Source organism: Populus nigra, chromosome 13 (genome assembly GCF_951802175.1).
Source record: "Populus nigra chromosome 13, ddPopNigr1.1, whole genome shotgun sequence".
Taxonomy (NCBI): domain Eukaryota; kingdom Viridiplantae; phylum Streptophyta; class Magnoliopsida; order Malpighiales; family Salicaceae; genus Populus; species Populus nigra.
In genome coordinates, this window is record NC_084864.1 from 5808727 (window position 1) to 5823639 (window position 14913).

The following is a 14913-nucleotide window of genomic DNA, read 5'->3' on the forward strand; positions in this document are numbered from 1 at the left end:
TGAATTTCATCTTGTGGTACACATCTCCTAACTGCTGATCCACACAAAATTTTCACAGATGAGTGTCCCAAAAATAATATTTAGCACCAGCTCGTAACTTGTCTTTTTGGGATGTAGACAAACCTGGAGGGAATTCTTTGGTGACTAAATAGTTCACCAAATCAGCATACCATGGTCTTATAGAGGAATGTAACACATGCAAATGCTCATCGGGGAATGTCTTTGTTATTGTTTCGGTTTGTATATCCTTGGTCCTCAGTCGGTTCAAGTGATCAGCCATATGGTTTTTAACACCTTTTTTTTTTTTATCTTTGATCTCAAGATCAAATTATTATAAAAGAAAGATCCACCTAATAAATCTTAGTTTGGACTCTTTTTTTTTCAAAAGATACCTTAAAGCTACATGGTTAGTAAAAACAATAACTTTTGTACCAAGTAGATATGACCTGAATTTTTCAAGAGCATACACCACTGCAAAAAATTCATTTTCAGTTGTATGGTAATTCATTGCACTTTGTCCAACATGCGGGAAGCATAGACGATAACATGCAAATTCTTCCCTATTCCTTGCCTAAGTACAACCTCTATCGCATAGTCACTCGCATCACACTTTATCTCGAAAGGCTCATCCAGTTTAGTGGTTGGATGATAGGGGCAGATGTGACACGCCTCTTAAGCTCATCATGAGCATCTTTACATGCTTGATCAAACATAAAATCCACTTTTTTGGCTAATAATTTGCACAAGGGTGTTGTAATCTTCAAGAAATCTTTGATAAAACGTCGATAGAAACCTGCATGGCTAAGAAAAGAACGATCTTCCCTCACGCATGAGGGGTAAGACAATGATGAAATGGCATCCATTTTAGCTTTATCAACCTCTAATCCACACGAAGACATAACATGCCCAAGAACTATTCCTTTTTCTACCATAAAATAACATTATTCATAGTTCAAGACAAGGTTAGTTTCAATGCATTTTTTCAAGACTAAAGATAAACTTTCTAAACACTTATCAAAAGAATCACCATACACCATGAAATCATCCATGAAAACCTCAATTATTCTTTCAACATAGTTAGAAAAAATACTCATCATGCATCTTTGAAAAGTTGTGGGTGCATTACAGAGACCAAAAGGCATTCTCCTATATGTATATGTACCAAATGGACATGTAAATGTAGTCTTTTCTTGATCTTCAGGATTAATAACAATCTGATTATATCCACTATATCCATCAAGAAAGCAATAAAAAGACTTACCTTCTAAATGTTTAAGCTTTTGGTCCATAAATGGTAATGGGAAATGATCTTTATGTGTAGAAAGATTAAGCTTTCTATAATCAACACACATTCTCCAACCACTCAAGATGCGAGTAGGAATGACTTCATCCTTTTTTTTTAACCAATGTGATTCCAGTCTTTTTGGGCACCACATGGATAGGCGCCACCCATTTACTGTCCGTAATGGGGTAAATAACTCATGCATCTAATAATTTTAAAATTTTAGCTTTCATTACCTTCATCATAGGGGGATTCAACCTTCTTTGCATTTCCCTTGTTGGTTTCGCATTGTCCTCCAATAGTATGTGAAGCATACACATCGAGGGACTAATGCCCTTGATGTCGGCTAAAGTCCATTCAATAACTGTTTTGTGATCGCACAACAACTTCACAAGTTTTTCCTTTTGCGCACTTATCAAACCTTTTGCTATGATAACGGGAAATGTATTGTTGTCGCCAATGAATACATACTTCAAATTATCAAGCAAAGGTTTCAACTCTAACTTGGGGGCTTGTAAAATAGATGGCAAAAGCTTTTTATGTGAAAGTACTAAATCAACAAAGATATTACCATGAGGAACAGTTTGCAAAGCTTCCAAAGCCAATGCTGATTCCTGCACATTTAGGGGAACACATATGTGCCTCTCCATCTCTTCTATCTTGGTAAAATCATAGCCATAGCTCAAAGCCATGCTTAATCCATCATCACAATCAAAATCAAAAACTTGTTGCACACACTTATCAACTTGGTCATAACATGTGATAGAATAAACATTGTTGTAAGGATATTTCACTGCATCATGAAAATTAAATTTTTTTTTTTTGTCTCCCACTTCGATAGACAAAGTATCCTTACCATAATCAATTTTTATATTGACAGTTTTCAAGAATAGTCTCCCAAACAATATAGGAGTGTTGTTTGATGAGTCACAAGAATCGCGTTCCTTATCAAAAATATAAACGTCGCATGGAATAACCAAACTATCAATCTTAACTAAGACATCTTCTATCACACTAAGTGGATAAACAAAACTACTATCTGCAAGTTGTATTACAATGCTAGTTTTAATCAAAGGCTCAAGACTAAGAGAATCATAAACATGTTTAGGCATAACACTAATGGATGCACCTAAATCGCATAAGGCTCTTTTAAAACTAGCATTACCAATAACACATGGGATAGTAAATGTACTTGGGTCTTTTTGTTTCAAAGGTAGATTCTTTTGAACAACAACAGATACAACTTCACTCATACTTACCGTTTCGTAACCTTTTAGCTTGTAAGCTCTCTTGGTAGTACATAACTCTTCAAGAATTTTACATACTTGAAAATTTGCTTGATAACATCAATCAAAGGAATGTTGAGTTCCACTTTCTTAAAAACCTCTAAAATCTCTTTTTCTTTGTTCTCTTTCTTAAACCTAGAAAAACTCATAGGAAATGAGGGAATTATCTTAAAACTGGAATTCATTAAATTAGAACTTACCTTTGGAGTATTGGTTGTTGTTTCATTTTGTAAAGGAGAAGGGTGTTTCTTCTTTATACTCAGTTTAATTTGTATCTCTTCTTCTTCCTCCATCTCAATTTGTTTCGACCTTTGCTATTTAAGTTCTTTCCCACTTCGCAGGGTGATCACACTAACATTCTCTTTTGGATTCAATGCTTGGGAGGACAACTTTCCATTCATTTGTGCCTCTAATTTCCCTACACTTGAAGCTACTTGTCCCATTTGCTTCTCTAAGTTATGAATGCTTGACCTTGTTTCTTATTGAAAAGACATGACATTTTGTTGCAATGTCACTGTATTAGAAGCCAAAATTTTCATCATCTCACGAAGATCATCATTCAATGAACCCATTGCATTGTAATTTGTGAATGCAAGGGGCTATCTCGCTTGATAATTTTGTTAAGACTGAAATATATGGAACTGTCGGCCTTGATTGCCTTGTTAAGGTGGGGTTCCATAGCATAAGTTTGGATGATCTCTCCATCCAAGATTGTACGTGTTGGAAAAGGGATCATACTTACGCTAGGCTATGCATTGAATGCTACATCAACTGCATTAACTTGTTCAATGTAATCTTCTTGTATTGTTGGGCATATATCCAAAGCATGTCCTTGTAAGGAACATATGCTACAAACTTTCACCTACTGTACATTTTCACAAGCCAAAGAACGCACAAGAGAAGTAAGATCATTAACTTTATTCTCAAGGTTAGAAATACTTACCTTATTTTCTCATTTTCTTAGGAAGTCTCCATGTGTGCCAATTGTTTCGAGTTGGCTGTCATATTTGTGATCAATTGGCATGCAACCTCGGGTGTCTTATCTACCAATGCCCCTCTACTTGCCACATCAATGATACTACGGTCAGTAGGCATTAGTCCTTCATAGAAATATTGAATGAGCAGCTGATCGGGTATCTCTGATGATGAGGGCATTGAATGCACAATTACTCAAATCTTTCCCAATACTCAAAGAGTGTCTCCCCATAAGATTGCTGAATCCCACATATTTCAAAGAAAATCTTCTTCATGTCATTCCAAGTCTCAATGGAACCTGGGAGAATAGAGAAAAGTCATGCCTTTGTTGCTTTATTTAAAAAGAAAGGGAAAGCTTTCAACTTAACCTATTTTTCATCAACTCCGTTCGATTTCATACTAACACAATCCATGTGGAACTCCTTGAAATGAGTATGAGGATCTTCTCTAGCAAGTCCATTGAATATTGACAGTAAGTGTATAAAACCAAACTTTAGCTCGAAGTTGGCATTATTGTAAATGTTTATAGACAATGGTTGATTCTCCATATTAGGAGCAATGAGCTCCTTAAGTGTCTGTTAGCAATGAGCTCCTTAAGTGTCTGTTATTGTGTAACAACCATGGTGTTGATGCGAGCTTCATTTCATAACCTACGTAAAGTATTTTCTATTTTGAGATCTACCTACACTTGTTTTTGGTTAGCAGAATGAGTTACAGGCATAAATCATCAAAAAACATTAAAAGAAACCAATCATATAAGAGATTTAAAATGGTGCAAATTGAATGAAAATCCGACGTTAGAACACAAAAACTATTCAGAACATCGTTTCCTTTTAGGAAACAAAAGGCCGAGACCTAATTCCACCAAAAATCGATTTTGAACAGTAATTGTACCATAATATACCGTACCGCCACGAGCAAAAAATTTGTTTCTCTTTTTTTCTAACAAAATAAATAACAACCACAGCACAAGAATCAACTAAAATCACTTCCCCGATAACGATGCCAAAATTTTTGTGATGTCGTGGTCGCACAAATTAATTACCCTAACTTAAATAAACAAGATATTATAGAGCAAGCAAGGGGTCTATCCCACGAGGAAGGTTTAGTTCAGATTTTTATGCTATATGATATGCAACTGGGGGGGTTTTGAAGTTAGTTATGCTATGTTATAGTAAACAGAAAGAAGCAATCAATGCTAAATCAAAGAAAACTGAAATTTATCAAGAAAACAAACCTTGGTCACAAGTAAACATCCACCTACAGAAATCAGAACTGATCATGGAAATGAAATGTCAATTTATACTCTAAATATTTATCTCTTGTTACATTGATTAGTTAGCAGATTCATTGTATAACTAATTATAACCATCAAACAACCACGGTGTTCACACTAATCTTATTTGGATTTTGGAGTTATTTTTATGAGTTTGGCATGTTGAAGAGACTTTGTAAATTAATTGCTAAAGATAAGAAATTCTGCATTTTATGTTTTGGATCTAGTTTCTTGTGACAGGTTTTTCGCCAAGTTAGAGTTCCAGAACGAGAATGCGGGTTGACTATAAATCAAAGTAAACATGTTAAGCTTTTCAGGGAAATATTATGGGAAAAACTTCGATCTTATTTGGACCTTGAATCAGACATGCAAACTCGGACCAGAATCCTTCGCAACGGGATTCTCTACTTTCACACTAGATATTCAAACAAGAATATCTTAGGATTCTGATATCAAAATACGGTGATTGAAAAACCCAAATTCATCTACACATCAAGGACTACAACTTTCATGAAGGACTCTAAGTCAGATAAAATCTTTTTGAAGGATAGAATCCAAATGCAATCAGGTTGGTTGAAATGGGTCTCCTGATCTTATTCAGAAACTAACAATGTCGAGCATCCCAATATAGCTGAGAGTCTGACATAAAAATGATGGGACTCAACACCTTAGAAAGGTGCAGATCAAGCTTTTAATATGTCATGAATTAAAAAATATAGTTGGGATAGTCGAATATTGCACGAAACTAAGTCAAAATCAAAGTCTAAATTGCAATAAAGTTGATATTATAGCAAAATTGTGACAGCAACAGAATTAATTTTCAACATAAATTCTGAGAGATTTATCCAACTTTAAAAATCAGATAAAAAAGGAACAAATTGAGTATCTCATGGACTCTTAATTAGCCTAAAAATAAGAGAGATTTTGACAGCAAGAGAAGGAGGCCATTATAAGAAACCCTGGGGGAGACATTAATAAAGAGGAAGGAGAATGCCAAATAAAAAAAAAGGAGAAGAAGAAAACCTAAAGCCTATTATCCCTACAGGCTCCCCTTATGATCTTTGTCATGTTTTCCTGGTCACAAGCTACATCTTCCTCTGACCAAGAACTTTAATTCCTCTTTGTTACCTCACATCCGTATCCTTTCAAAAGACCACCTTTCATCTCCCTTATCTCACAGAACCAGCAGAAAAGAACCTTCATAGCCTCAATCTCAACCCGCCTCTCTCTCAACCCCTCCTGATAACATTCAGAAAGCCAAAGCCTCATTCCTCTCCTTTCCTCTTTTGGCTTCTCCCCATCACCACTAGATTCTCCCCCATAGTCTAGCAACTTCTCTTAAGACCAGCCAAACCGTGAGCCACAACAACTTTAGGAGCTTTGCTTCACATTCCAAATAATGAGCTCTTCTCTGTGTCTTACACCAGCACACAATCATCACCAATAGTCACAGTTCATCCATGCACCATTAGCATGCAACAGCTATAGCTGCAGCAACCTTCTCTTCTTAGTAAGGACATGGGATGCGAAGGAGAACATGTAAAAAAAAACCAGAGGAAGGGGACGAAAACGATTAAAGGAGAAGGAACCATAAGATAAACAAAAGGGACGAACACAGACATAAATGTAAAGAAGAACAGGGGGTAGCATAAGAAAAGAAGAAGCAGAGGAGAGAGTTTTATTTTAGCCAGCAATCTCACACCTTGATTGCCATTGTCCTCTGCTTGCAGCGACCAGGTAAGTTCCTCTTCTTCCCCTGTTTTGCAAACTGTTGCATACATGTGTGAATTACTCATGCATGCATGCAACAATGGTTTTTTTTTCTCTCCTTTTTTTCTTCTAAAAAATTTAAGACCGAACTACACAAATATAAAAAAATATAAAAAAATAAAAATAGTTTCTTTTTTCTTTTAATACAAATTTTATGGATTTATTCATTGCCACTAGAGTTAGGAATACCATATTTTTTTGGATTTGTGCAATATTTACCAACACCAGAGTTGGAAATATTTATAGGTATTGTTCACTGACACTAGAGTCAGGAACATGATGTGAAGAACAAAAAAAAGGAGAGGAGAACAAATTCTTAGCAATATAAAATAAAACCAGCAATGCAGCCTGCCTCAGGTAGGACGCTTAAGGGGTGATAGTATCTTCCTTTTCGCGTAACTAGTTTTGTATCATAGAATCTCTATTGACCAATTAGGATTCCTAGTGACCATAATATTAGGTGACGACTCCTTGAACTATATCTTTCCCCCCAAGAACAAAATGCCAAATATCTGTTCCTTTTCTTTTCCAAAAACTTTTTAATCGGTCGTCGCGATGTCTGGGTGTGACACTATCTCTTGCCATTCTAAAGGTGTTCATCATGTAAGGTTTCTTCATGATTTCTTGGTCGAAACATAGCTTTCCCTCTCATTCAATCTTTCACATGCATTTTATCAAGTCTAACACATTTATGTTCCCATTAACGTGCTATAACATATATTCACACCTTTGATCCATAAACACACAAATTCTTCAATGACAAATAAGCACAATTCTGTTTTAGCTCAAGCATGTTCTAAGACTCTCACAAGGTCATAATTCAAAGCATTTTATCACATTAATTTGCATTATGTCCAGCCCTTTAATTTGGTCGGCCTCTCTTTAGGTTCTTACATTAAAAATCATTCATATTTGTTCATATTTCTTTTGTGAAATCTATACTTGTGTCCTTTGATTCTTTATTCTACTCTAATCTTCTCATCTAACTTTTAAATTTTGAGCTAAAGATGTAAGAACCCTAAACCTTTTATTTGAATTTCTCTCCCCCCCTTCCTTATCTAAATCATCAAGTAATAACCAACCAAGGAAATGATATCACCCTTACCTCACTGTTTTCAAACAATTTTAGGAACGTTTGGTTATTTCTTTTTCTCTTCCTCACAGTTTTCTTCTCTCCTTCTCCTGCTATTCCAACCGGCCTTCTAGGTTCTTTTTTCTTCTATGTTTTCAACCATTCTTCTTTTCTCTAACTCTCCCTTCCATCAAACACTCAAGGAAGTGGAATGCAAGTTGGTTTGGTTCAGTTTTCCCTTGGAAAGGGGTGGGTTACTGCAATTATTGCTGCTGCTGACTTTTGAAGGAGGAAAGGTCATCTCTTTTTCTCCCCCTTGTATTTATATCACTCATAAATGAGGTGGGGTGTTTGGGGGCTGGTTAACATTGTTCATATTCTCTTTTTGGATAACCAAGGGTTGGCTTGCTCCTTCCCCAATTCCTACCTAGGATAGCCTTGTTTTCATCCCATAATTTCCACCTAGAGCAAACCAGTTTGTTTACTCTAATTCTTTCTTAGCATAGGCCGACCTAATACTATTTACTTTTGGGTTTTACAAACTGTCTGCTAAACCTAAGGAAACTTGGGCCTGGCGTGATGCTAGAACAAATATACTTGGGTTTAGTCGACAACTGAATCCAAGGAAACGTGGGCTCATAGAGATGTTAAACCTAAAATACTTGGGTTTAGTAATCAATTGAACCCAAGTAATATGCCAGATCCTAAACAATCTTCTAAACTAAAAGTGTTATGGATTGGATAAACCTTCATACTTTTTTTATTTTATATATTTGGTTACATCCCAGGTCTTAAGTATCTAGTGAATCCTACCTCTAGAACAATTATATAAATTATTCATGTCAGGGGTAATGATCTCCTTACACTTATAGATATATAAAATGTCTCTTAAGGGCTACCACACTTATCATATTATTAATGATATGTAAAGGATATGTGTCCCTCATTAATGCCACTAAAAGCAAGGGATTTGTCCATCATTTATTTGCCTGAAATTAACAAGGTTCAAGGGATATAAATACCCTCTAACCATCCAAGTAAGGGTTTAAAATCTTTTTTTATTCTTAATAGCTTACTATATGTTAGAGCATTAATCATCCTAAAATACAATAACAAACACCATCTATTCTTGAAATTTAAGGTTTTTTAAGTTATTTATTATCTTTCTTGTAAAGTTATTGACTTTATAATCAGAGAGTCTTTAAATCTCTCGATTTGAATTGTTTTTGCACGCACTTAAGTTTTTATCAATAATTTGGTGCTTCTGAAGATAAGGAAAAGACAATTGTTTACCTAGACATCTTGATTAATCATTATCCACAAACTAAATAACTTGTTACATAAACATTTTAGGTTTTGATATATCATAAAAAAAACATATCAATAACTAGAAAATTTTATAATCATTTTAAAATATACCCAGTTAAATTATTACATATAAGTAAAAAAAACAATATATCTATCACTTTTCTTTTGTGTATTTTAAAAAAACAAACCTATTTTTTAGAGGAAAAAATTCATATATGCCTGCGTGATTAAGCATGTTCAAGTTCATCAACCCAATGGTGATGTAGGTTTATTTTCAAGACATCAAATTAACAGTTACATAGAAAAAAAAAACCAGTGTATGGAATTTTCAATCATGGCAGAATTGAAAGTTATGATACTCATTCAACACAAATTATCCACGAAACCTGCCAAAATTATTTCATATAATTTATTAATGTTACGAAATGGTCACTTCCAATTCTCTGACGTCACAGTGAAGTTAAAGACAACACCTAGATTCTATTGAAAACAACAACCGTGTACGGTTGTACTTAGGGTGTAGCTGTTTTTTATTTCCTTTTAAAATATATTTATATTTTAATTTATGTTTTTTTCTAGGAAAGCGTGTAGAATTAATAATCTGAACCTGAACCCCCCAAAAAAGATCTCTTCGTTCTTTTCTTTTTGGCTTATATTTCCCAACGGAACAAACTCTCATTTTCTGCATTTCTTTTAGAATATAAGCCATTGTCAAGTTCACTAATTATTAGGAAATCACATTGTGGTTTTGTTTTTCTGGAAATGGGTTTTTGCCCTTGTTTCGGGTTTTCTAAAAGCAAGAAGGTGAAAAGCGATCATATCAAGAAACAGCCATCTTATGGTGAGTTTTGTCTGATAACCATGTATTCTACGATGTAATCTCTAAATGGTGTTTCTTTTTCTTACATTTTGTTTTTTTTCGTGTCTAGAATTTTTTTGATTACATAGTTTTACGGTTCTTGATTTGATAGGCATGCATCATGTTTATGGGAATAACCAAATTTCAAACCCCATCTTGATTATGCATGGAAATTGTTTCACAAACACAATGCGGATTTGGGATGAGTGGATCTCTGAGAATTTGATATCTCTTTTATGTTATCTTAGTTTGCCTAAGTCTACCAATTCTTTAGACTGTAAAACCCATCATTTTTGCTAGAAATCTAGCCATCATTTCAGCAAGTGATTTATGTTATTGAATGTAGTAGCAACTTCCTCTTTCAACCGTGTTTTGCTCCTTAGTGCTCTTTATTGTCTAGCTGCTAAATATAATTATAATTGTTGTGATAATTTGAATTTTGATTCATCTAGAGTACTAATTGATTCACTGTCGTTACAGTGTGATCATGCACAAAATTGCGGTGTCCTTTTTATGTGCTTTCCAGATTGTCTGAAATTTATATATGTACATGCTATATCTGAAGGCAAGAGAATAATAAATATTTCTAAATCAAATGCATGATAACATGGATCACGTAATTGCAAGTTTCAATTTCACAATTGAAAAATATTTGTCATTTTTCAAGGCAATGTTATCTGCTGACCAGAAATTTCTATAAGAAGTGAAATTTTCCGTTGGTTCTACTTTAGCACATCAACTGAACTTGTTAATCTGATAAAGGGAGCACGGATTCTTCCATGATGTTGAAAACTTGCCTTACTATCTTATCTGTAGAGGCAAAAAAATTTATAGAGAAATACCATGCCTTTGTCATAAGTTAAGTAGATTGTTTGATATACATGAACAACGCTAGTTCAGCAACCATTGTAACACGTGTTTAGTGTTTTTTTAATACATTTCTCTTCCAATGACCAGAAGAGCCTGCATATACCAGGAAATTGTTTTTGCTTCGATATATGTCTCTTTTCTTCCCTTACATTTGTTTGCATCTTATAGAAACTTTTCTCTTATTCATCGGAAAATCTTCAATGAAATCTTTTGATGTGATTTACAAGAGATGCAATAAACTTAAAATGAGAATCCCTTTATTGATTTGGTTTAGCACTGAAGCTCTTCCTTCTCTAAAGCTGTTAGTTTGGCAGGTGCTTTACAACTTTAATCAGTAATTTCAGTTGTGGGATTTTTCCTCAAATCTTAGTGCATGCCTTTTTCTAGGAAATCTATTTTGGCAAAAATTTTACACATGATACATGCACGTTTTGTTATGGAGACTGGAAATATCTTTTAAGAGTGGAATAAAAGTAAAATTAGGATTGGAATGTACTTGATTCACATTGCTTCTGTAGGGTGCTTTCAAAGAGCCACCGCTTATTGGTAATCTGCTGTAGGTTGAGATGGTTAAACACATAATTTGCTCCTCTGGAATTTCGCACAGCGCACTTTTTCTTTCTAACATGTTCCCTTCAAAAGTTTGATCTTTTTTTACTAAAATCGACACAGAACAAAGATTGGGAACAGTATCAAAAAAGAGTGTTGATTCAAGATTTAAATCAGCTGTTGTAAAAGATGGACCCAGTGCTCATTTCTCTGCGACATTCACCTATGAAGAACTTTCATTTGCAACAAACAATTTTAGGTCTGAATCTTTAATTGGAAGAGGTGGATTTGGTGCTGTATTTAAAGGAAAGTTAGAAAGCACTGGTCAGGTAAATTCGATTTGCTCAAAATACTTTTGATTTTCTTCCCCCATTCTGGTACAAACAGAGGCTATTTTAGTTTCTTTTCTCATTTGCTCCCAATATTTTTTCTCGTGTTAATTCTTTTGAATTTGTTTTGACTAGTCTCTTTTTTCCTGGATCACACCTAATACGGTTGTAGCAGGTTGTAGCTGTTAAACAGCTAGATCCATCAGGTATTCAAGGCGACAAGGAGTTTCTGGTGGAGGTTCTCATGCTCTCCCTACTGCATCACCCTAACCTTGTCAACTTGATTGGTTTTTGTGCCGAAGGAGACCATCGTCTTCTTGTCTATGAATACATGCCTTTGGGATCCTTGGAAGATCACCTTTTTGGTATATCTTCAATCTCTCTGCTTCCTTCCTTATAACATAATATATGGTTTTACTATAACGTCATTTGAAGCACCCTAGAGTACCCAGACTTTCAATGGAAAACAATTCAAGACGGCTTATGATGGAACTTCTTTCATGGAAGGACCTACAAAGTTCTCATTTGAAACACAAAATTCACAGTAGAATCCATTTGAGTGATTAAATTACATGATCTGAAAAAATGAAATTGTTGTTGGTTAGTGTCTATCTTACAACAAGGTTAAATACATGAAGATATCTCTTTATCTAACCAAGGGAAATTTATAATTTTGAAAGTTACAAGAGTAAACAAGTTGGAATTCATGTCACAACATTTCATGTTTGTCAGTGAGCTTTGTACAGTGAATCTTAAGGTTGATGATTCTGCTTCATTTTACTGTCCATTATATCTGGTTTGCTTTGGTTTTCTCTTCTTCCTTCTAGAAATAAGAAAGACAAGCATACGAAAGCCAGTGAAACAGCATGAAAAGATATTTTCTGTACACTTCATGTTGTGCAACTCATATTTCCCATAAATAGTGCAGTAAAGATAGCATGTAATACCTTGCATAAATAGAGATGCCACGGAACATCTGCTGCCGTTTCCAAGTCTTTAATAATTTAGCATGAAGTCATGACATGTTATATGTGCAGATGTGACACCGCATATGGAGCCTCTTGACTGGAATACAAGAATGAAGATAGCAGCGGGTGCAGCCAGAGGATTGGATTCTCTGCATTCTGCAAATCCCCCCGTCATATACAGGGACTTGAAAGCGTCTAACATATTATTGGAGGATGGTTTTAACCCAAAACTCTCGGATTTTGGACTTGCTAAATTTGGCCCAGTTGGTGACAAGTCCTATGTCTCCACCAGGGTCATGGGTACCTATGGTTACTGTGCTCCTGAATATGCATCATCTGGAAGGTTGACCATAAAGACTGATATCTACAGTTATGGAATTGTTTTGTTAGAGCTCATCACTGGACATAGAGCACTGGACGAGGTTAACGGTCATCAAGAATATCTTGTTAACTGGGTAATTCACATCCTATAATTCTACATATCTGTCAGTTTGCCAAAACCAGTATGTATGCTTGTTAACTTTGCGAGGATTAGACACTAGCTGAATCAAGTCACTATGCTTGATTAAAATTAGATGCCTGCATCATCCTGCTTATTTTTCTTTAGTGTCTTTAGATATGGTATGAGAATGTTTTTTGGTTCTCCTCATAATGGATTATTGGTACATTTTTCTAATCATCTTTCATGATATCGATTTTCTAATTCAAAATTTCCTTTTGAATATAGGCACTTCCCTTGATGAAAGACCACAACTTTTCAAGATTAGCAGATCCAATGCTTAAAGGCAAGTACTCAATGTCTGTCTTAAAGAAGGTTATAGAAGTGGCATCAATGTGTCTCGGTGAAAATGCCAATTCACGCCCTTCCTCGAGTGAATTGGTGCAAGCCATGGATTACTTGTTCTCTCGTAAAAATGAATCAAAGAAGGTAAAGAATGACTGTGCCAAATGGCCAGAGATTGACTTCTCCCCAAGTCACTCAAAAATGATATTAGACAAGGATTTAGATCGGGACCGTGCTGTGGCAGAGGCCAAGGTGTGGGGAGTGAAATGGAGAGAAAGGCGAGAACAAATTCAGCGAAGTATTTCTGATGAAGACAATAGGTAGGAGGAACCTACTACTAAGAAACGCCCCCTACCTCAGAAGATTTTGACTGTTTAACTTAGTTATAAACCAGGAGTTTAAGATCCTTCCCTGTAGTCTATTCCTTTGCCTTATGTTTAGGCTAATTCTTTTTTTTTTACCCTCTCCACTTGGGTGAATAAAATTCAGAGTCGACAATAAATTTGAAGTCATTTCAAATTGGCCGGCTTGTCAAAGTATGGCAGAAGCTGATGGATTCATTGTAAGCTTGGCTCCTCGCCAAGAACCTGAGGTTTGGTATAATTTGCTGGTTGATTTTTTTATTTATTTATTTTTTTAGATTAATATGGGTATATAGACTAACTTGTATGTATCTTGATTAATTTTATTTTTTATTTGTTATTTTTATCTTCTTGGAAATGCAGTATATGCCATATAATTATGGTGGTTAGTGTATAGACAGTTTAACGAAGTTTACGTTTAATTTCCCTTTCATAGCTACGAGTTTATTTTTATTTTTATTTTTTTAATTTCCAAGTATTTCCAAACTTAGATGGCCCAAGTGTCCGGGCCACAAAAGAAGAAGAAAAGGATGAAAAAGAATTGCATAGCTGGATATTAATGGTTATTGCAGTTATTACTAGCCACACTGAAAGAATAGAATTTAGGGATTCATATGAATTAAAGGGTAAACAACTAATGCACTGATCATATGAATAGTGCAAACTTTTTTTTTTTAATCTTTCTTCTAATTTTTATTTTTTATTTTTAAGGCTTATTTTATTTTGAATTGACTTTCATAATTTATTTTAATTTTTTTTTCTTTAAGGTTATCATAGTCATAAACAAATGTCTTAGTATTTGGTTGGTACTTAATTTTATAAGATTATATTTTTGCTATCATATAGTTAAGTAAAAATAGTTAATAAAAAACAGAGTTATTAAATCTAGCTGAGTCCATGACCCTGGTTATGGGTTTGGAAAATTAAGTTGTCAAATTCAAGTCGATCTAATATGTTGTCGTCTTAATATTAAAAAACAAATATCATCTTGAAATATTTTTTAAAATCAATTCATGTTTTTATCGATCATCTGGGTAGATTTAGAAATTGTCAAATTGACTAGGTCACATCGGAATAAAAAAAATAATTTTAAAAAACATAGTTTTTAAAACTAGAAGAGTCCATAACCCGGATGACAAGTTTGGTGGATTAAGTTATGTAGCCCGAGTCGATTCGATATGTCACAGTCTCAACAATAATAATAATAATAATATCATCTTGAA

The 14913-nt window shown here is 34.5% G+C and overlaps 1 protein-coding gene across 1 annotated transcript in view; it reads left to right on the forward strand.

The window, feature by feature from the left end:
* LOC133671530 (serine/threonine-protein kinase PBS1-like) overlaps positions 1 to 14233 on the forward strand; it is a 49653-nt gene extending 35420 nt beyond the window's left edge. The window contains exons 3-7 of the mRNA XM_062092296.1: positions 11217 to 11244; positions 11371 to 11576; positions 11752 to 11941; positions 12614 to 12999; positions 13272 to 14233. Of these exons, the coding sequence (XP_061948280.1) occupies positions 11217 to 11244; positions 11371 to 11576; positions 11752 to 11941; positions 12614 to 12999; positions 13272 to 13652 (1191 nt within the window). The 3' untranslated portion in view covers positions 13653 to 14233. The remainder of the gene's footprint in view (positions 1 to 11216; positions 11245 to 11370; positions 11577 to 11751; positions 11942 to 12613; positions 13000 to 13271) is intronic.
* Positions 14234 to 14913: the final 680 nt, after the last annotated feature.